Source organism: Panthera pardus, unplaced genomic scaffold, assembly GCF_024362965.1.
Source record: "Panthera pardus isolate Hobbes unplaced genomic scaffold, ASM2436296v1 HiC_scaffold_9, whole genome shotgun sequence".
In the NCBI taxonomy this organism is placed as follows: domain Eukaryota; kingdom Metazoa; phylum Chordata; class Mammalia; order Carnivora; family Felidae; genus Panthera; species Panthera pardus.
This window is the reverse complement of record NW_026527024.1, coordinates 2,192,079-2,213,761: the sequence shown is the minus strand read 5'-3', so window position 1 is coordinate 2,213,761 and position 21,683 is coordinate 2,192,079. Positions and strand designations below refer to the sequence as shown.

General features: G+C 52.1%; 2 protein-coding genes across 3 annotated transcripts; both read left to right on the top strand.

The window, feature by feature from the left end:
* Positions 1–368: 368 nt before the first annotated feature.
* On the top strand, positions 369–15,603 carry ABCF2 (ATP binding cassette subfamily F member 2). Of its 2 annotated transcripts, none has more exons than XM_019424804.2 (15): positions 369–500; positions 1,162–1,361; positions 6,782–6,994; positions 7,489–7,671; positions 7,763–7,934; positions 9,086–9,181; positions 10,012–10,114; positions 11,303–11,398; positions 11,570–11,689; positions 11,773–11,862; positions 12,227–12,337; positions 12,992–13,054; positions 13,255–13,383; positions 14,061–14,264; positions 14,972–15,603. In XM_019424804.2, exons 2-15 carry the CDS (start codon positions 1,205–1,207, stop codon positions 15,107–15,109), a joined length of 1,875 nt encoding a protein of 624 aa, XP_019280349.1. In that variant the 5' UTR covers positions 369–500; positions 1,162–1,204; the 3' UTR covers positions 15,110–15,603. The 2 variants fall into 2 exon arrangements, with proteins under 2 accessions (XP_019280349.1, XP_019280350.1); XM_019424805.2 differs by lacking the exon at positions 369–500 and adding an exon at positions 546–666.
* Positions 15,604–18,087: 2,484 nt separating this feature from the next.
* Positions 18,088–20,666, top strand: LOC109252384 (histone H2B type 2-K1). The gene is made up of 2 exons (XM_019424806.2): positions 18,088–18,434; positions 20,396–20,666. The coding sequence occupies exons 1-2, from the start codon at positions 18,303–18,305 to the stop codon at positions 20,630–20,632; spliced, it is 369 nt and encodes a 122-aa protein (XP_019280351.1). The 5' UTR covers positions 18,088–18,302; the 3' UTR covers positions 20,633–20,666.
* The last annotated feature ends 1,017 nt before the right edge of the window (positions 20,667–21,683 follow it).

The window sequence follows — 21,683 nt, the reverse complement described above, 5'->3', positions numbered from 1 at the left end:
TCCTCTTCTCTCCCATTGTTTCGACCCACTCCCGCCTGATGCCTGCTGGGAAGTGTAGTCCGTCGCCCTGCTGTTTGAGCCGGCTGTGCGGCCCTAAGAGCTCAGTGCCTCCACAGAGCTCGACAGATTTTCGAGAGGTGGGGTAAAGCCTGGAAGGCCCAGCCCCTTGCCGGAGGAGCAGTGTGGGAGTTGCAGTTTCCAGGGCCCGAAGCGGGCAGGCTGGCTGCGGGTTCCCGGACACTAGTCCCGCTCCCCCTCCCCCCGCCGGCCTCGCGCCGCCTGATGACATCACGCGGGCCGGGGAGGCCCCTGCCACAGGCGGTAGTTCTCGAGGAGGGGGCTCCCCCCCGGCCGCCGCGACTGGAGAACAACACTTCCCAGGATCCTGCGCGGCGGCGCGCCGACAGCCGCGCGATGCCGTGATTGGCTGGTGAGCCGGCCGCACGCGGAGGAGCCCAAGGAGCAGCTCTGTTGCGACAGAGGCCGAGCGGCGAGGCCCAGTGAGTTGGGGGAAGGGGCGCCGGGGGGAGGGTGCTGGCCGGTGAGGCGGGGGAGGGAAGCAGAGAAGGAGGAGGGACGGGGTCGAGATGGAGGAGGCTGCGAAGGAGAAGAAAGGGCCGAGGGAGAGACGCTGACGGGCGGGGGCCGGGGGAGGTTCAGGGGATGGTGAGTGCGGAGACCCTGAGGGGACTCACGAGGGGAAGCCGAGCGCGTCCCGGGAAGAAGCTGGGCCCGACGGCTGGGTGGTGTGGAGGGGGGAACGACGGAGAGGAGGCCTGAGGCGGACGGGAGGAGGAAGCCCGGCAAAGCGAGGCGGCCGGCTGGAGCGCGGAGCGCCAAGTTGTGGGGAAACCGGAGACGGGGATCTCTGCCGAGGGGGCAGAACCTGGTCCTTGACTGGAGGCCGTGAAAGGAGGAGCGTTTCCAGAGTGAGGCAGCCCGTGGGGATTGGTGGACGGAGCCCGAGGGAAGAGATGTTAAGATTAGAAGAGCGGCCGGGGACCAGAATTGGCTTGGGAGACCCTGGCAAAATGGGGAGCGGCGAGGCATGGGCGGAGCTGGCGCTCGGCGGCTCGATGGGAAAATTCCCGAGCGGGATGGGGCAGGGCCCAGGCATTCCGTCGCAAGTTGAGACTTTTGGGGGTGTTTGCCTCCCTGCAGGCTCCCTAAGAACAGTTTCGTACCCCCCCTGTGGCTCATCACCATGCCCTCTGACCTGGCCAAGAAGAAGGCAGCCAAGAAGAAGGAAGCTGCCAAAGCGCGACAGCGGCCCAGGAAGGGCCACGAAGAGAACGGAGACGCGGTCACAGAACCACAGGTGGCTGAGGAGAAAAACGAGGCCAATGGCCGAGAGACCACAGGTGAACGGAGGGAGAGGTGGGCTCCTGGGATGGATGGATGGATGGATGGATGGATGGATGGATGGATGGATCCCCAAGCCCGAGCCAGAGTCCTGACGCTGGCGGCCCTGGAGGATAAGTCTGGTGCCGCAGAACTTTTCACAGTGAACCGAACCAATTAGAGTTGCAGCTGGTGCCTTCTTGTTACTGATCAGGGAGACGGGACACGAGGTTCTCACGTAGCTAGTGGCAGACACATCTATGGGTGTTGTGCTGCCTTGCTGCTCCGGGCGCTGCCCTGGGAGCAGGGGGTCACTTCCTTGCCCTTTTCTCAGTTTCCTGCGTTTCTGCACATGGTGGTCAGTGCGCCAGGTTCCTTGCCACGTTATACCTCTGTCCTTCCAGGGGTAGTGACTGTACCAAGAGAGAAACTTAGGAACTGTTTTATGGAGTTTTCCTAGCAAAGAGATGCTCTCCTGTTGTTCGTATTCGGGGAAATATTCATTGAGCACCTCTCAAGTGCTAGGCACCGTGCTCCATGCCGACGCAGGACGAACCATCTGCTGACTTACGGTCCAGCTAAGGAAACATGGCAGTGTGATACAGAATTTTCCAGGCCCTTGACAGCCTGTTCCCAGCCTCCTTTTCTGTCCCCCTGAAGATTCCCTGAACAGACCCGCTCCATCCGGACTGTTACCGTCCCTTCACTAGTCACATTTTTGTCCCTTTTCACTAAAGTTCTAATACCACAATTTTTGTGCGAGTAGCTACATTTGACATTTTTCTTAGGTAGCTCAGGATAGCAAAACCTTTCCCCCATCAAACCTGACCTTTAAAGTAGTACCACTCACTATACCCCTATGCTGTCTCAATGGTGTTACTTTTTATGTTGTCTCTTGTGTTTCTTTACATTGTTTACCTTTTGAGTGCAGGGACCATGCGTCTTGGGTGATAGGCCTAACCTTGCAGACTGAGATACTAAGTAAATGTTTGAAGAGGAAAGCGGAATTACTAATGCAAGTCATAACAGATAGGAATTCAGAAAGGGGGGAGTTAAAAGTGATTGAGAGAGAGCTGAGTGGTAGGAATTGTCTCCAAAATAAGAATTATGGGAGAAAGCTGGTTCAGTAAGGTCAGGCCATGGGGAAATTTTATTCCTGGCTGGAGTAGTGGAGGATTGCCAAGTTGAGAATAACGGGAGTGTGGATGAGCAGGCTGAGTTGTGACCTCTATTTTAGAAAGGCTCGGTCCTGTCTAGGCCCTCAGGAACCACGGTTAAGCAATGTCTGTCATCAGCTCTATAGGTGTGTCATCAGTTATTCTGGCTGAATCGGAAAGGTAGCAAAGTGACTCCCTCTTGAGACTATTGTCCGCTGTTCCCATCACAAATATCTTGTTTACCTTTCTTTGCTCCTTGGAAAATGGGATTTTTCAGGGAACCCAGCTGTGGAATCCCCATCTCAGTAATAGATCTTTGGTTTTTTTCACCTTGCTTCCTCAGGGAGCTACTGTTCTGAAATGTGACCTTTGTTTTCTTTCCAGCCCTTTCAAAACTTTTTTCTGTCTTTCAATTTTTCAATTTTTTATTAGCATGAGTGGAGGAGAGGGGCAGACGAAGGGAGGAGAGAGTATCTTAAGTAGGTTCCGTGTTCAGCACAGAACCCAACGTAGGGCTCGATCCCACGACCCTGGGATCATGACCTGAGCCGAAATCAAGGGTCAGATGCTCAACCGACTGAGCCACCCAGGTGCCCCTCAAAACATTTCTTATTGCCAGGGACCTGTGTCATTTCTGCTTCCTCTCCCAAGACTGGGTCCTCTCTCCTGAGTTTGAGATTACGTGATGCTACAGGTTACCGTTCTCCAACCTTTACTGATTGCCATTGCCACACAGTCTTCCTTAGGTAGTAAGGTATGGAAAGATCGAGATGTGTATCAAAGAAAGTGACTTTTGACAGATTAACCTACTTTAGAATGTGAGACTCGTCAAGACAGGCACTGGAGTTCAGCTGGTCCTCTTGTTGGGGAATAAGTAGAAAGAGACTTCTTGTGAAGTCTACAATATTCTCCATGATGAAGTTTCTTTCAAAATCCCTTTTCCATTTATTCAGTGCTGTTCATTTGTCTTTAAGTGACAAGTGTTTTCTGGGATGCTGTAGGCTAGGAAAATGAGGTCTGTTTAAGTCTCCTTCTTCTGAAGCTTAGGAGATGACTTAGGTCACAGATGCTGTCAACTTGAAGAGATCGAGAGAAAATGGTATATTAGCTTTCCCTTAGTTTTGATCTTCCTCTTGCCTGAGCAGATGGAGATCTAGACTAGGGGTCGGCAAACTTTTTCTGTAAAGATCCAGATAGTAAATATTTGTAGCTTCGTGAGCTATATGGTTTCTGTTGCAGCTGTTCAGTTCTGCCATTGTAGTGAAAGCAGCCTTAGACACTGTGTAAATGATGAGTGTGGCAGTGTTTCAATAGAACTTTATAAAAACATGCTGTTGGCCAAATCTGGCCGGCCTTTTTTTTTAACCTCCATCCCAACCCCAAGCTAAGAATGGTTTTCTACATTTTTAAAGTGGTTACATTTCACAGATCTTGATTTGGCCACTTGGCTCATAAACCCTAAAATATTTAGCATCTGGCCCTTCACGAAAAAGTTTACCAACTCCTGGATCTAGATCATAAACTTCTTCCTACTCTGTCTTCTCAGCATCTGGAATAGGGATTGGCAAGAATCGGAGTTGTGGGAAGTCTGGTAACTCAACCGTGTAGAAAAGAGACTGAAAATTCCTTCATGAGAGTCAAAACAAAAACTTTGATCTCCATTCAAAAAGTACTCATCAAGCACTTATTTCTAACACTGTACCCAGAGCTGCGGGCAGAGTGCCCGCCAGCTGTCTAGTGGGGCAGCCCCTGCCCAAGTGTTGGCTCCTTGAAGGCAGAGCAGGTTTAGCACCAGCTCGTAATCACCCCACGGGATGGGGTATTCAGAGAATGACCTGTGACTAACCACCACACACCCTCTCCCGTGGAGTTGCTCTCCCCCGGGAGACAGCTGTCTTCACCCCTCTACCCTGTCTTTATTTTTCCTGTGGACAAGCACACACTCTTCTCATTCCAAGGATTCTGTGAAGTCACTCAGGGAACATAGGTAAGGGTAACAAAGACTAAAAAATCAGCAGATTCACTGAGGAGGGCACCTGTTGGGATGAGCACTAGGTGTTGTATGGAAACCAATTTGATAATACATTCACACGAAAAAATGAATAAACATTAAAATTTTTAAAAATCAGCAAATTCTCATAGTAGTGGAAACTCATGTGTAGTTTCTGACTGCTTCCTTAAAACGTACATAAATTGCCTTACTCTTTTCGAAGAAGCTTACCGGGACTCCTTCCACCCCCATTTCTGTCCCACTTTCAGTAATGCTTTATGGGCACTTTTCTTTATGGAAAGGTGGTATAGTGACATAGTTAAGGTCACCTGGTTCAAGTTCTGGCTCTGTCGCTAACTAGCCTTTTCGACCTTGGCTGTGTTACTTGGCTTTTTCACTTATAAAAGCGGGATTGTCGGTGTATATCTCCTACGTGTTGTAAGGATTAAGATAGATGGAGAACAATGGTGTAGCACAGAGTAAACTCAACATTTTTAGCCATTAATAGTGATAGTTCTTCCCAGGCTTAAGATGTAGTGATGCCTGAAAAACCACCAAGGCACAACAGCTCATGGTCAGTTTGCATCTCTTAAACCCTCCAGAATTGGGAGCGTCTGGTTTTCCCAGCCGTGGCTCTGCCTGTGTTGATCCCTTTGTGCATTTTCTCACACTGGTCCCTTCTGTGCTGCTCAGAAGTATGTCTGGAGGCACCTGGGTGGCTCAGGTGGTTAAACATCTGACTCTTGATTTCAGCTTATGTCATGATCTCATGGTTCATGAATTCGAGCCCTACATTTGGCTCTGAACTCGGGCTCTGCACTGACAGCGTGGATCCTGCTTGGGATTCTCTCTTCCTCTCTGCCCCTCCCTGCTTGCACACACATGTGCATTGTCTCTCTCTCTCTCTCTCTCTCTCTCTCTCTCTCTTTCTCTTTCTCTCTCTCTTTCTCTTTCTCTTTCTCTTTCTCTCTCTCAAATAAGTAAAAAACTTTGAGAAGTATATCTGGAGTATGGAATTCCACTAGGTCATGGAATAAGAGAATGGTACTTCTGTAGTGTCTGCTTTTAGGTTTTAGGACTAATTCATTAACACATTGAGAGTTCTAGCCATTCCCCTCATGCATTTATGTCATTTAAGAACAAGAGAAGTGGGCCCCTAAGTGGCTCAGTTGGTTGAGCAACTGACTTCGTCTCAGGTCGTGATCCCGCATTTGTGAGTTCAAGCCCCACCTCAGGCTCTCTGTTGTCAGTGTGGAGCCCACTTCAGATCCTCTGTCTCCCTCTCTCTGCCCTCCCCTACTCGTGCTCTCTCTATCTCTCTCAAAAATAAACATTTAAAAAAAAACAAGAGAGGTTAGAATTAAAAGAGCAAGTTGTGATTCTATAGAGCCTTTTGCTTATTATGGGTTATTTACCTGTGTATGTATATTTCCATTTCTTAAAAAAGCTGGTATTTTGTTTTGTTATTGCCCTGCCTTGACACAATGTTTTTCTCTTTTGTGCTGTGATTTAATTGGTCGTGTTTATGGGAAGAAAATGCCAAAATGACATGATCTTAGGAAACCTGAAAAGGTGCCAGAAAATGTTTTCTAATATTTTCTATTTTTTTTTGTATGTTCTCTTTAGGCCTGGCTTACACATTTCAGCAATAGGTAGCTAAACAGAGATAAAGTCTGTTTTGCCGCTGGTCTTAGAAAAGTTAAAAAAAAAAAAAAAAAAGAACAAGTTGTGAAGTAAAAAGTAGTCCGTGAAAGAAGGGTGTTAGGGCAGATCTGTACACTCTTGAAAGCTTGTGAAACATGTGAATCACCTCCACTCGATCTTGAACCAGGTCCTACAGGGCATGCCTTTTTCAGCATTTCGGGCTTGATATGACAACATTTGGTAATCTGAGTAAGGGGCAAAAGCTACAAATGCCCAAACAGGGACTTGAACCCTGGACCCTGAGTTTAATTTTTTTTTTTTTTTTTTTTTAATGTTTATTTATTTTTGAGACAGGGAGAGACAGAGCATGAAAGGGGGAGGGTCAGAGAGAGGGAGACACAGAATTGAAACAGGCTCCGGGCTCTGAGCTGTCAGCACAGGGGCCCGATGCGGGGCTCGAACTCACGGACCGCGAGATCGTGACCTGAGCCGAAGTCGGCGCTCAACCGACTGAGCCACCCAGGCGCCCCTTTGGACCCTGAGTTTAAAAGTCTGATTCTCTACTGACCGAACTGTCTGAATGCTGTAGGACGTGACTTAGTGCGAGAGCAGGGTCTGTCTTATTCCCAAACTTCTTTTCTGTCTCCAGAAGTGGATTTGCTGACCAAGGAGCTAGAGGACTTTGAGATGAAGAAAGCTGCTGCTCGCGCTGTCACCGGTGTCCTTGCCTCTCACCCCAACAGTACTGATGCCCACATTATCAACCTCTCCCTCACCTTTCACGGTCAAGAGCTGCTCAGTGACACCAAACTGGAATTAAACTCAGGCCGTCGTTATGGCCTCATTGGCTTAAATGGAATTGGTGAGGCCCTTGGAAGGCGAGGTGGGAGGTGTCTCTCCTTGGCTCGTCTGTCACTCAGCAAGTATTTACTTAGCACCAGCTATATGCAAAGCAAGGAGTTTACAGTATGGGTGGGAGACCACATATGTCCGGGGAAAAGGAACTAGCAGTACAGAGCAGTGTGTGGTAAGTAACACGTGAGCAGTTACAGACAGCAGGTGCTGGAGAAGTGGGCGGGAGGGGCAGGAGTGGTGGTGTGCGAGGCCGCTGTAGGCGAACTGACTTCACGCAGGAGGGGTGGGACAAGAATTGCAGGAAGGTCGGAAAGGTAGCCCGGGGGGGTGGGGGTGACTGGTAGTAGGATTTGAACAAATGGAAGGAAGGAAGGGAGGAAGGAAGGTGCTCCACAAAACGGCGAGGTCGTGGTTTGGCTGGAGCGGAGGAGCTGATGCAGGGGAATGACAGGCAGAACCGCGCCGAGTGTCCTCTGCCCGCTCTCTGCTTGCCCTCCTCAGGAAAGTCCATGCTGCTCTCTGCTATTGGGAAACGGGAAGTGCCCATCCCCGAGCACATTGACATCTACCATCTGACTCGGGAAATGCCCCCTAGTGACAAGACACCCTTGCAGTGTGTCATGGAAGTCGACACGGAGCGGGCCATGCTGGAGAGGGAGGCTGAGCGGCTGGCTCACGAGGATGGTAGGGCTCCCGACTTGGGACGGGGGGTCGGGGGGTGGGCTTCCTCCCAGGAAAGGCCCGGGGAGCCTCACGAGCCACGTGCCGCCCACAGCGGAGTGTGAGAAGCTCATGGAGCTCTACGAGCGACTGGAGGAGCTGGATGCCGACAAGGCGGAGATGAGGGCTTCGCGGATCCTGCACGGACTGGGTTTCACGCCTGCCATGCAGCGCAAGAAGCTGAAAGACTTCAGTGGGGGCTGGAGAATGAGGGTTGCCCTCGCCAGGTGACTTCCTTTCTCCTTCTCTACCCTCTGTAGTTCCCCATTTCCTTCAGGGTCGGATGCTCACTCCAGTGGAACTGTGTAGAACAGAGGTCAGGGGTCAGTAAGTGCCAGACGAGACACGACATCAGCAGTGTGAAGGAGGGGTGGTATGCGTGGGCTAAGGCGCGAGTCTCCTGGCTGAAGTCACCATTGTTGGATCTCTGGCACAGTGTTTGGGAATCCTGGGATCAGCCTTGGGTAAAATGGTAGACTGGGTCCATTTCTTCTTTCTTCCTGACTCCCATCCTATCCTTTTTTGTATTTCAGTCCTTCTAATTGTTGCTGTATAAAGAGAAAATATTAGACAGCTGTTAAGCGATCTTTCCTTATCCCCCTGTGAGCTGGACTCAAAGTGAGTTTGTATAGACCATCATTCCCTCAGTAGTCCCCCCAGAAAGTCCCCAGCTAAGTAGGTGGTTCCCTCACTCCACTGTTCTCTGCCAAGTGAATTCGTGACACTTGCTGCTTTAGCAAAGCTGCTTGTGTGTGCTTTGGAGCCGAGAGCAGTGGTTCCACGTGCAAGGATTAGCCACCTCCATTCATCTAGGGAGCTGCAGAGGTACAGATTTCCTAGCCTCTTCTTCATATCTCTGTGGTTGGAATACTGGAATTGGGTGCCCAGAAATTTTATTTCTAAAAAGCTCTGCAGTGCGGTGACTGCAGATGTGGGAACGAGTGCTGTCCCCTTGCGTCTCCTGTCTTGAGATTCCATCTAAGAAAAGAACATTTTTTGCCCTCCTTGCTAAAGGCTGGCAACCCCATCGATTTAACTTGGATGCTATTTTGCTTTAGCAGTTTATCTCCTCTATCCTTTTGTCTTCCTGACGGTCACCAACTTCAGCGTGAAAGACCTGCAGACTCGTAAGGACTTTTACAACCTTATCTTCAAACTGCACCATCCCTCTGCTTCTCAGCCCTGTTTTCTGCCCTTTCATCTCAGCTCTTCAACTCTCGTTTCTCTCCTCATTCTCCCCTTTCCTCTCAGGCGTAGAACCTAGAATTGGTTTCAGGACTCAAGCCAGGCCTGACCAGGGTTGCAGGTAGCAGGCAAGTCCCCTCCTGTGTAGCACCCATTAGACTGAAGGGGCTCTGTCTCCTCTCCTGTCCTTCAGAGCCCTCTTCATTCGGCCCTTCATGCTGCTGCTGGACGAGCCCACCAACCACCTGGACCTCGATGCTTGTGTGTGGTTGGAAGAAGAATTAAAGACGTAAGGGGGTAGGGATGGGGTTGGGAACGGGCAGGTCCTGAAGGGGGAGTTGGGCAGTCTAAAGGGAGTGGGTGCCCGGAAACCGCAGTGATGCTAGAGCAATGAGAAAATGAACTGACGCGAGGTCTGGTGAAGGCCAGATTGAAAAAGTAGTAAGCACCTTTCGGGGAGACCATTTGGTTTGGTTCTTTTTTTTAGCCTGAAATGTGTGAAGTGTTTTGACTTTCTGGTTCTTCCGTTTAAAATACAACACCTTTATTAAAGACTGTGTTTTTCTCTTAACCGTATTTATATGCGCCATATAAAGAAAGGATTCCCACTTAAGATCATGGTGCAGTAGCAAAGGAAACCTAGCTGATGTGGCAATGGTCCTTGTATGGCTGCGGCACTGAATAACCCGGAATACTGTACCGACTCTGAGGGAAGGCTTTTAGCGGTCCCTGCAGTGACTGGTACCTTCTTTCAAAAAGGGGAGCACAGTGATTTTTATCGCGCCTGTTCCAGTTCTTCCCACCCACGGTGTTACATACATTTATGGATATGTTTGTGTACATATGCTTGTTTGTACCATCGTTGTTAAGCTGCCATCTCCATTCTGCTGAAAATTAGAACGGAAGATGGAGAAAACTCAGACTGAAAGGGGTCAAGGTGTCGTTCCAGGTAGATGGTGCACTGGTGGCCTAGGTGGTTGCTGAGAGCCGGGAATTGGCCGCTAAATCTAACGGGTGCTCAGGATGGGAAAGGATGAAGGTTTTCTGGGCCTCTCAGCTCCCCGGCTGTGGACCGTCACAGTTTGGAGCACCTCCCTGACTGGTTCTCTGGCTTTGCAGTTTTAAGCGCATCCTGGTCCTCGTCTCCCATTCCCAGGACTTTCTGAATGGTGTCTGCACCAACATCATTCACATGCACAACAAGAAACTGAAGTATTACACGGTGAGTAGGCCCCAGCGTCTGCACAGCAACCTCAGCGCTTACCAGTTCCTTGAAGGTCTCCTTTAAAAAAAACAAAACAGACTTAGCAGCCCTTTTCTACCTATTGCTATAAAAAGATGTGGACAAGGAGTCCTGCCGCTTGTTCTATTTTAGTCTCAAAGTAGTTGCTCTCAGGTTGTAGGCCATTGATTGGCAGCCTGTGTACGTGACGTGTGTGCCTTATGGTAAAGAGGTTGACTTTGCATGGTGCCCAGGCAGGCCCTGCCGATGCCCGCCTTCTTGAATGACTGCTTAACTCTGCTTTGTGACAGCCCATTTACCTCTCTTTCCGTGAAGACTGGGAGTCCGGATCTCAACAGCCCACTTGTCTGCCTTGCCTTTTCATCATCCGTATTTAAAAAAAAGAAAAAATAGGAGTCCTTTTCATTCATAGTTATACTCACTGTGGGAGTATTAATAATTTCTCATATAGTCTTCCAGAGATTTTACGTGTACTTGCACGGATTTGTAGAAAATTTTGTGTATACACATCACAGCTGTAATGTTAATAATCACTCTCTTCTGTAGGTTGCTTTTACATTTTAATATATCTTGCGCTGCTTTTCATATGAATAGTTATAGATCCACCTCATGCTTTTCAGTAATTGCATAATATTTCATTGTGTAGCTATCCACTCCTTTATTCGTCAGACCCTTTCTGATGAATATTTAGGTTGAGTCCAGTTCTTTGCAGATAGAAACCATGGCAGTCCAATTGTGCAGCATTTGCTAGGGCCTAAATCTGATTGGTCTGCTGTCTTCCTTCCTGGGCGCAGTTTCTGTAGCTTGCATGGGGCTTGAGCCTCTAAGGGTGGGGAGTAGTAGGAGGTCCTCTTGGAAGGCTGTGAGCCTCATGATGTCCGTATGACGCTTGTGGTCAGGGCTACTGCTGGTGCTGTGGGTGTCTTTACGGCTAACCTGAGGATTTGATCTGGAGCCCCGCTCCGGCTAAGCTAAGAGTGAGAGGCACACAAATGGAAAGACTTCAGGTTCTAGGTTAGGGTTTACTTTGCCAACGTCCTTCCTCTTTCCCTACTGCACAGTCTTCTAGCCAGGGCCAAGTCCGATGCCATCTCGCATCCCCCTAAACCCTGAGAACCCGGGACCGAGGCTAAAACTGCCTGCCTTACCTGGCATATCTCTCTTCAGGGTAATTATGATCAGTATGTGAAGACACGGCTGGAGTTGGAAGAGAACCAGATGAAGAGGTTTCACTGGGAGCAAGATCAGATCGCACACATGAAGGTAGGGCAGTTGTAGATGAGCTCACGTTCTCGTGGAGCGTTGGGGGACAGTACGTGGGGAGTTCGGGGTGCCGGGTGTCAGGAAGACATTGTCGTCGGTATCTACCCCGCATTTAAGGAGAATTGCTTGATACCTGCCCCTGCTCCGAGCCTCCTTTCTGGTCTCTTTCAGAACTACATCGCTAGGTTTGGTCATGGCAGCGCCAAGCTGGCCCGGCAAGCCCAGAGCAAGGAGAAAACGCTACAGAAAATGATGGCATCAGGACTGACAGAAAGGGTCGTGAGTGACAAGGTGGGGTCCGAGCGAGTGGAGTGTGCCCGAGGTGAGGCGGAGGAGACATGATCTAACCGGAAAATGCCCTCTCCTTCTCCTAGACCCTGTCATTTTATTTCCCACCGTGTGGCAAGATTCCTCCACCTGTCATCATGGTGCAGAACGTGAGCTTCAAGTATACAAAAGACGGGGTGAGTCCTCCCGGGTGGTTGGGAGGCTGGGACACATTTTACAAGATAAGCGTCAGCAGGTTGGGAGAGTCTCCGGTTCTTTGCTCAACACACCTGCTAACCCATGTGGTGCACGGGATTTTTCAGGCATAGCAGCTTAGGTGCCTCATCCAGGGACTTGAGTGGCCCCTCTTCAAGTACTTGGAAAACTGCTCAGCTGAGATGGCGGGTGGAGGCAGTGGGTTGCGGTCTGCTCTGGGAGCTTCCTCCCTCCTCCATACTCCTGCCTACTCCGGTGGCGATGGGGGACATGACAGGGCTAATCTGCCAGCCAGATTGATTGATTGGTAACCTAACCTCATATTCATCTCTCTCATCCACTCAGCCCTGCATCTACAACAATCTAGAATTTGGAATCGATCTCGATACACGAGTGGCTCTGGTGGGGCCCAATGGGGCAGGGAAATCAACTCTTCTGAAGCTGCTAACCGGAGAGGTATGGTGCCAGGCTGGGGCATGGGACTTCCAAGAGTAGGTGCTTACTGTGTCTGAGGAGGGAAGGTGTGAGGGGCTTCTCGGAGGCCCTCAAGGCGCCTGAGTGCCCTGGTGGGGAGTGAGTCAGCTTCCGGGGTGGGGGATGTTGTATTGGTGGTGCTGAGATTTGGAGCGGTTTTCTCAAAGAGAGGGAAGGAGGGGAGTGTGTTTGTGTGTGTGTGTGTGTGTGTGTGTGAGAGAGAGAGAGAGAGAGAGAGAGACTACATGCATGTGCCTCAACATTTTTCTGTTTTCAGCTAGAGCATCTCGAGGGAATCTGCATTGAGAGCTGTGTTTTTGTTTTAGAAAACCCATGTTGTACATATATACGAGTCCTTTGTTTTACTGGTGGTACCTTCTGTAGTAGACCTTTAACTACTAAGTAGACTGTGTTGTATGTATCTTTGCCTCTCTTGAGAACATCTGTTTCAGTATATCTTCCTAAATATTTTTAGAGTGGCCAGAATAGCAGTCTATGAGGTAGTGATGTAGATTCTATTTGGAAGTTCTGAGCTTGTTCAGTGAACATATGTTTATTTCCCTACTCTGTGTCTGCTTCTCACGAGTTTCTCTTTCTGTGTGCTTATCTTTCCACCTAATACTCTCTTCTTTCTAGCTACTACCCACAGACGGGATGATCCGAAAACACTCTCATGTCAAGATAGGGCGTTACCATCAGGTACAGGCCTTGGGGTCCGGGGAGATGCCCAGGGTGTGGAAAGGGGGCTGCATGTGACCAAGTCAGCTTTTGCCTGCTTCTCCTGGAATCTTGAATAGGTGCCTGGGTAGAGGTGGAGAGTTACTCAGCAGTTAACCCGGCGAGGTTCCTTTTGAAGTGGGACACCAGTCACATCTGAGTGGATTCCTTTTTTCCTGTAGCATTTACAAGAGCAGCTGGACTTAGACCTCTCACCTTTGGAGTACATGATGAAGTGCTACCCAGAGATCAAGGAGAAGGAAGAAATGAGGAAGATCATCGGACGATACGGTCTCACTGGGAAGCAGCAGGTCAGCAGAGGGGGATGTGGGGGAACAGCGCCAGATAACTGGGAGATTGTGGCTACACGGCCAGGGTGCACTGCCCTGGCGACCCAAGTTCGGGAGCTGTCCCAAAAGTCTCTTTCTTTTTTTTTTTAAAGTAGGCTCCATGCCCAATGTGGAGCTTGAACTCCCAACCCTGAGATTGAGATTCAGGTGTTCTACTGAAAAGTCTCTTCCTTTGATTCTAGCGTCTGAAAGAACCCGCTAGCTTTCCTTTGGCCTAGGTGTACGTATTGGAGTATTCAGGTCTCATTATGAGGAAGGGGCAGGATAGCATCCCAGTCTCTGACATGCCTTCGCCCCAGACTAGCAAGATAAACCAGAATGCTTGAGGGGGAGGGAAATTGAAACCTAGAAAACGAGTTCCTGGACTCAGATCTCGATTGAGGGTCCACCACATTGTTCCACTTAGTTACGATTTAAGTGCCAAGGGAGAGCGAGAGGTGTGGCCTGAGTAGCAAGCGCTTCCGGCTTCCGCATTTATCCCTTACAGGCCTTGAGAGACTGGTACCATCTCACTGTGATCTTGGGTCTTCCTTTTTGTAGAATTGTGGCAGTATTAATGGAGAAGCAGCGGGGGAAAGTGAGTCATGCTGTGTGGTGGGAGTAACACCAGGTTGTGTAAATGTCGCGGTTCCACGCAGGTGAGCCCAATCCGGAACCTGTCTGATGGCCAGAAGTGCCGAGTGTGTCTGGCCTGGCTGGCCTGGCAGAACCCCCACATGCTCTTCCTGGATGAGCCCACTAATCACCTGGACATTGAGACCATCGACGCCCTGGCCGATGCCATCAACGAGTTTGAGGGTGGTATGATGCTGGTCAGCCATGATTTCAGACTCATTCAGCAGGTGAGGCCCCTGGCTGGAGTGGAAATCAGAGAGGAGGGCGGCCAGGAGAAGGTTGGGTAGGACACAGTCATGGCATGTGGAGGGCACTTAATATGTGTTTATTGGATTTGGGAAAAGGGCTCAGGGTGTAGACAGGGTGATGAGGACCAGATTTTATGGCTCTTTGAAAAACTGAGAAAGCCTTAATGGAAAACTTTCATTTTTTCAGTAGTTGTTTGGAGATATCAGCCTACTTGGCATTTGGCAATGTTAGCCAGAATTGGCGAGGGAGTTGGGTAGAGGATAGGGTGCTTTTACTACTGTCTCAAGATTCTTCAGCATGGAAGTAGTATTATACTAAGGAGGATTTGGACTAGAGGGCTACCACCCGTCATTGGTGGAAAGGCTGCTGGTCATTTCTCTGAAGCTTTGGGAAAGATGGGATAGAGAACAGGAAGCTGCGGGCGAGGCCTCTAAACAGTTCTAGGCCCTGCCGGGGAGCTGGAAATCAGGAGACAGAGCAGGTTGTGGCTTGGAAGGCTCCAGACCTGCTGGTTACGGTACCCCTGGGTTAGGCATCCCAGAGAACAGAGAGACAGTGGAACTGTGAGCCGCATACGGGACTGGGCGGTGGAGGTTTCTTCCTGGAATTCCTCTGACAGTGGTCTTCTGGGCAGGGATGGGGAGAGTGCTGGCCAGGAGGATTGAGCCTCAGATTTCCTTTCTAGGTTGCACAGGAAATCTGGGTCTGTGAGAAGCAGACAATCACCAAGTGGCCTGGAGACATCCTGGCCTACAAGGAGCACCTCAAGTCCAAGCTGGTGGGCGAGGAGCCCCAGCTCACCAGGAGGACCCACAATGTGTGAGCCCCTGCCCGGGCTGGGCTGGGCCTCTGGGGCCACACTCCTGCATTGCTGCAATACCGCTCCCCAGCCCCTCCCCTGTCCCCACCTGCCTTAGCTGCACTCTGTGATCTTATCTACAGCTGGACAGTACCTGTCCGTTTCCTGTCCTTGCAGTTACTTTTGTCCATGTCTGGACTCGGCTGGCTGTTCTGCCAGCTCCTTGCTGGTTACTGACCTGATGGTGATGCAGCCAGAGGCACCTGAGGGTTAGCCCAAGGGCCCACATCCTGGGTTGGCCTGTGAAAGAGCTTAGGGTCCTCGTTTTCTGGGTTCTGGTGATGTTGGAGGAATACCCCCCAGCCCACCGCCCCCATTCCTTTCCGCTTCTGGTTTGGAGCTGTGGACCAGGGCTTTAGTCCTGGTCGGTTTTTAAATAATTATTTAACAGTGTAACTTTTAGACCTGCGTGACATCTACCAAGTGTCCAATAAAGAAAGAAGAAGCCATGGTCCCTACCTTCCTTTTCTGGTCTCTGGGCCCTTCGCTTCCCTCTTCCCCTCAGCGCCAATACTCACATCCCCTCAGCAGGAGCTTGGGTGGAAATTGGCGGAATGGACGCAAGCAGGGCTGGAGTAACTCTCTCCTTCCTTTGATTGAAATTCTGCCTTTTCTTAGGCCATTGCCTCACGACACACACATCAGAACCACCTGGAAGACTCATTTGGTATCACAGGTCACCGGGTCTTGCCTCAGGGTTTCTGATTCAGTAGGTCTGGGGTGAGACCAGGAAGTAAAACATTTCCAACATGCTTCCAGGAGCTGTTGATGCTGCTTGTCTGGGGGCCGAACTTTGAGAACCACTCTCCTGGAATGTGTTTTTCAGGGTGGTCGGAGGCTCCCCTGCTGCAGCCTCTACCACAGCACTTGGGGCAGCGGGGGTGGGGGTGGGGGTGCTTGTTAAACTGCAGATCCCCGGGCGCTGCCCTACTGATGCCATCTGGTGGGTGAGAGAGATGAAACGGGAGTCTGCATCTCACACGGGTCGTGAGCCACCGTTCTTGGGTGGGATGAGGAAGTTTTGTTATTTTGCCTATTCTCAGCCTTAATTTTTGTTAGCATGATCTAATTTACTTCCAACCCAGAGCACTGCGTGGTCTGTCTGAACTTGACAAGCATCCACAGCCCTTGTTCACCAGGGACACCAGTGCCCCTTATTACTGGTGTGGCTTCATCACCTCTGAGGCCTCAGCGGCCGGCCCTGTGGGGAAACATACACAGCCGTGACTTTTCAGTGCTCATTACAGTACATCTGAGACGGTCCACCCAAAACAAAGTCCCAGGTGGTGTCCAAACCCCCAAGGAGCTCACGATCTAATGGGAAGCCAACGATGACTAGCGAATGAGACCGGGCATAAATCAGAGGCTCAATTGTGACTTGTTGGGAAACACAGAAGGGTTCGGAAGGGAGGGAAGTTCTTGTGAGTCCGGAAAGGCAGGATTGGTACTCGAACTTGAAAGGTGAATAGGACCTCAGGTGGCCCTGAAGTCCAAGAGCGTCCCCGGGGAAAAGGGACAGTAAGAGTGAACGTGACTTGAGAAGCTGCAGCTGAGCCCTGGACGGCCGAGGCCGGGGTGAGGCTAGGACTCCTCCTCTGCCCTCCAGCCCTGAGCCTGGCTTTGTGGCTTCGTGCCTCTCGTGGGACCCGGAGCAAAATAGCCTAAGTCTGTCTGCCCTGAGTGTCCAGAGACTTGGGTAGCGGGGAGGATGGCCTCAAGAATGAGCTGCTGGAATGAGGGGAACGGAGGTGAGAGCTTCCGCTTCTTCGGCCAAGGGAGCGCCCGGGTATGTTGGCAGGAACTCCCCTTGAAATCCCTTGGTCTCCACCGTAGCCTTGAGGTGCTGAGGCTTCAGAAGTGGAGGAATCGAAATAGGCTACAGGTTGTCTCTCCCCCGCCCTCCCCCCAAAAAAAAGCAAGCCAAAGTTTCAAAAACTTGGAGGATGCTTAAAAAGCCCACTGTATACGATCTCTCTACCAAGGCCTAAAAGTAGTGCTTTGTTGCGGATTATGAATTGCCCTCCGGTCCTCTTAAACCTTAGCGTGCAAGAGGCAGCCGGATGTTGGGAGGTAGGTGAAGAGGTGAGGTTGGGGAGGTGGGCGCCGCTCAGGCTTGCTCTCTCGCCCGCTGACAGGTGATGCTCGTCTTTGCTGCTCTGCCCCACCTCCTCTTGATTGGGAAAACCCTCTTTCCCTCCCGGCCTGTGGTTCTCATGTCGCACCAGGTTTCTGTAATCACAAGTTCTCTTAAGGACCTGAAACACTGTTCACACATAGGGGCAAAGCGAGAACTCCTCCGTTTAACAGCCGCCTTTTTCTTCCCTTTGCAGCAAACCTCCACAGGGAGCCCACATCACCTGCTTTATGGAGAGCAGACAGCGTTTCTCGGCTCTGGCTCCTCCAGTCCACCCCACCCGCTCCCTGCCGGGCCCTCCCAGCCTGTGGTTCCCTGCTGCCCACATCTGGTCCGGGCTCGGGTTCTGCTCCATTTCTGCCTGCCTTCCAAGCCTCACTGTACTCAGCACGCATTGATTCCACCCTGCTTTGTCTTTCTGGGGACCAGTTCTCCCCACTTAAACTGTGCCCACCCTACAAGACCAGCTTCAAATCCCCACTCCTTCCGTGCAGCCCTTCGGCTCCTACGGCCCTCACTCGTTTTTCTTTTCTGAGCTCTGTCCCTACACCCCCTCTTTAGTCCTTCCCTTCTCTGTTTCATGCGAGTCACTCTGGCCTCTTTGGCTGTGTTGCAGGGCTCTGGGGGCAGCGGGGTGGTGGGGTGCCCTGTGTTCCTCCTGCCACTCCCCTGCATTTCGAGTCAGCCGAGCACAGTGGTTGCAGAGTGATCTCATGGCGTGGTCTGGTGGTGTGTGAACTCTTAACAAGTGTGTAATACACTGGGAGATGATCAGGTGGGGGAGGAGACGGTGGGGGGTGGGAGGGCTTCTTATTCAGAGACAGGAAATCACTTGGGGGAGAGCCGGGAGCTATCAGTCTCCTTCAAGATTAACCCAGAGCATGTTCTGGATGGGGATGGGCCAAGCTCCTCCCCGCCCACCCCCTCCACCCCAGGTGCTGGCCCCCAGCCCCACCTGGTGGGCAGCTGACCCCATAAAAGTCCCCCAAGGAGCAGGAGGCGGCTGTTAGGAAGGGCAGGAGGATGAGCGCAGAGCATGGACAGCAGCAGCCGTCGGGGGGCCGGAGGGGCCGTAGTTCTGGCGACAAGAAGTCCAAAAAGCGCAGCCGGCGCAAGGAGACCTACTCGATGTACATCTACAAGGTGCTAAAGCAGGTGAGAGTGGGGAGCTCGCACGCGCGCGTGTGTGTGCAGAGTACGACCGGACAGAGTCGTACTCCGTTTCCCCCCGGCACTGAGGGGAGGGGCCTCAGGCACACCGTGCCCCTTGTGAAGTGGCCGCACTCGATCTCAGAGGTCCCCACAGCCTCCCAGTATCTGTCGTGCACCTGTGATGTGCCAGAGACACTTAAAGCACGCCGCCACAATCCGGAAGCTTACGGGGCTCTGGACGGACCAAACGCTTCTGCGGAGCGTCAGGAGGGACGTAAGTAAAAGGCAAGACCGTACGAAAGTGTGGAGCTGAAGGACGATCACGTGCCGGACGCATCATGGTACAAACCAGAGGCGCTAGTCGGTGGTGGCCGGGAGCAGGGAGCGGTGCGTGCGAGCTGAGGTCTCGGGCAAGGCCTTCCAGCCCCACAGCACTCGGTCACCGAGGGGCTGAGGGACCGGCCTACTGTACAGATGAGGAACTAAGGTCCGTAAAGGCGCAAAGCACTGACTGAGCCCCATGACCTGACAGCAGCAGCAGTCAGGCCCCCCGGCCCTGAGCAGGCCCCTCGCGTACTTCCCGCCGGTCGCGCCTCTTAACCCCCAGGTGCTCCGAATGCTGTCTGTTCATGCGGCCTACCAGAGCACCCAGGAGAAGCACCCACTCCTGGCATTTGCACACTGACGGGTATTTGGGGGGCATCAGTGGGCACCCAACAACAGTGTGTCTAGGACACGAGGCACCCTGGTCTCGAAGCCTCTGGCCCACTCAGCGGGGCCAGGAGCAGGCAGCACAGCGGTCTTGCCTGCCCTGAGCCTCCCCGACCCGCCCGAGTCTCACTGCTTTGTCCGAGCAGGTCCTAGAATCTAGATCCCGTTAGCAGTTTCGGTGACCTGACGCCCCGGGTCTCTGGGAATGCTTTTGTGGGGCCAGGTTGGGGGGGGGGGGGGTGGGACCAACAGTGGCGTGTGCTGGCCAAAGGGGCGGCAGCGGAGGACAGACTCTGGCACCCTGAAGGAAGTGGGGCTGGGAGCGTCCGGGAGCCCTGCGGCTCAGCCGACCTTGGGGCTCAGAAACAAGTGTTGGCCCTGGATTGCACGCGCGAAGGAGAGCTGCCGAGTGAGTTACCCTCGCTCCTGTGAAACTTAACTGTTACGCCCCTCAGCCCCAAGGGGAAAACGATGTGATGACGACACAAGGGGCTTAGGCTCCGATCCCGTGCTGTCCGTGGCAACCAGTGGCGGCGGCGAGAGCCTGCGTTCCGCTTCCGTGTCCACCATCGGCTTGATGGACGTCGCCGCTCGTCTCGTCTCTCCCACCTCCCAGGGAAACACTTGCTGTCTGCCTGGTCACACGTCAGGGTTGTTATCGGGCCCCTACCGCCGGTTTGACTGGAGATCATCTAGCTCAAAAGCTGGTGTGACAGAGGAGGAAACTGAGGCCCAGAGGAGAGTGCCTTAATCTGAGGTCCTCCGGTGATTCACCGTCCGGCCGCAGAACCCTGGTGTCCTAACTCCTAGTCTGGTGCTGAGGCTGCGTCACATGAGTGCGTCCTCTGGAATGTAATGTGACAGTCCGCCAAGTGAGGCGCGTAAACCCTTGGGCCCGGCGGCAGTCTGTCTCACCCCTGGGAACGTCACCTCGAGGAGTAACACTATGCAAACGCATTAAATGAGAAAAGCAAAATGCTGTGTAACTGATCCCATTTGTCAAAGACTGATGCTCCCATGTGCTCATACGAGGACCTTAATCGCATTACGTCCTACCGGTGGGAAAAACTTTTCACTCGGATGTGGTAGTAAAAAACCAAATCCCTACCTCCCGGGCTTGGCCTCTGGCAAGAGGCTGGTGAGGCAGCCTCGCGGTCCTGCCTCCAGCTTCCTGCAGTCCCGAACTCGGGGCTGGGGCTGGCGGGGTCGGGCGGAGCCTCCTCGCTAACAGAACGGTCTTGCTGCTTCCCCAGGTACACCCTGACATTGGCATCTCTTCCAAGGCCATGAGCATCATGAATTCGTTTGTGAACGATGTGTTTGAACGGCTGGCTGGCGAGGCTGCCCGGCTGGCCCAGTACTCGGGCCGAACCACACTGACCTCCCGGGAAGTCCAGACAGCCGTGCGCCTGCTGCTGCCCGGGGAGCTGGCCAAGCACGCCGTGTCCGAGGGCACCAAGGCGGTCACCAAGTACACCAGCTCCAAGTGACCCAGGACCTAACGTTAATAAAGGGTGAACTGCTCCCGCACACTGTGGTCATTTGAAAAGGGGAGGTGTGGGGCGCCCGGGTGGCTCGGTCGGTGAAGCGTCCGACTTCGGCTCAGGTCCTGATCTCACGGTCCGTGAGTTCGAGCCCCGCGTCGGGCTCTGGGCTGACGGCTCAGAGCCCAGAGCCTGCTTCCGATTCTGTGTCTCCCTCTCTCTCTGCCCCTCCCCTGTTCATGCTCTGTCTCTCTCTGTCTCAAAAATAAATAAACGTTAAAAAAAAATTAAAAAAATTTTTTGAAAAGGGGAGGTGTGATGTGGGGCAAGGGCATTGTCACTTCTCACGGCTAAAAACTGGAACAAGCCTACTTTTCAAATCCTGGATATAAAACGGAAGGCATCTCCATAACCTGCCGGGACCTATAGGATGTTTTTATTTTCCCCTCGTGTTTTCAGAACAAATTGGTAGGAGTATCTGGGGCTCCTCTTTTCTTCCCAAATTTTACGTCGAAAAATCTCAAACATGCCGAAGGATTGCGAGAAAGTACAACGGCCCCTTGTATGTCCTTCGCTGAGATTCACCAACGAACGTTTGGCCACGCTTGCTTTTTCTCGTTTGGCCTCTGCTCTACCTTGTGGGCATGCGACCCACCAATCCTCTCCCAAGCTGTGTGGAGGGCCTGGGGCTCGAGGGGTTGCATTTAGCGAGCAAGTCCAAAATCCTTTGTCGCCCCTTTGCAACTGGATAGATACAGGTTGTCACCTTCAACTTCACGTACCGAACAGCCATGTAAGAAGGGCTGACGTTGGGGCACAGGTCTACATTCTTCACACACGTTTTCTCATACAGAGTTGCAGCCTAATGTGCAGATGCCATGAGAAGAGAACCCATCACCCACGTCTTAGTCCCACAGCTAGAAACGGGGGGAGCCCAGGGCATCTGGCCCCCGAGCCTTCGCTGTCCCCCATTCCCACTGTGTTCCGTACCTTGCTAACCTGTGACTCAGAGACCCAACTCAGATCGTGGAATTTTCGACAAGATCTCGGGTAACTT

Coding starts and splice junctions, on each gene's coding strand:
- LOC109252384 (XM_019424806.2), top strand. CDS start 18,303: ATGAGCGCAGAGCATGGACAGCAGCAGCCGTCGGGGGGCCGGAGGGGC. Junction 18,435..20,395: donor TCTACAAGGTGCTAAAGCAG/GTGAGAGTGGGG, acceptor CTGCTTCCCCAG/GTACACCCTGACATTGGCAT.
- ABCF2 (XM_019424804.2), top strand. CDS start 1,205: ATGCCCTCTGACCTGGCCAAGAAGAAGGCAGCCAAGAAGAAGGAAGCT. Junction 10,115..11,302: donor AGAAACTGAAGTATTACACG/GTGAGTAGGCCC, acceptor ATCTCTCTTCAG/GGTAATTATGATCAGTATGT. Junction 12,338..12,991: donor TGAAGCTGCTAACCGGAGAG/GTATGGTGCCAG, acceptor TCTTCTTTCTAG/CTACTACCCACAGACGGGAT.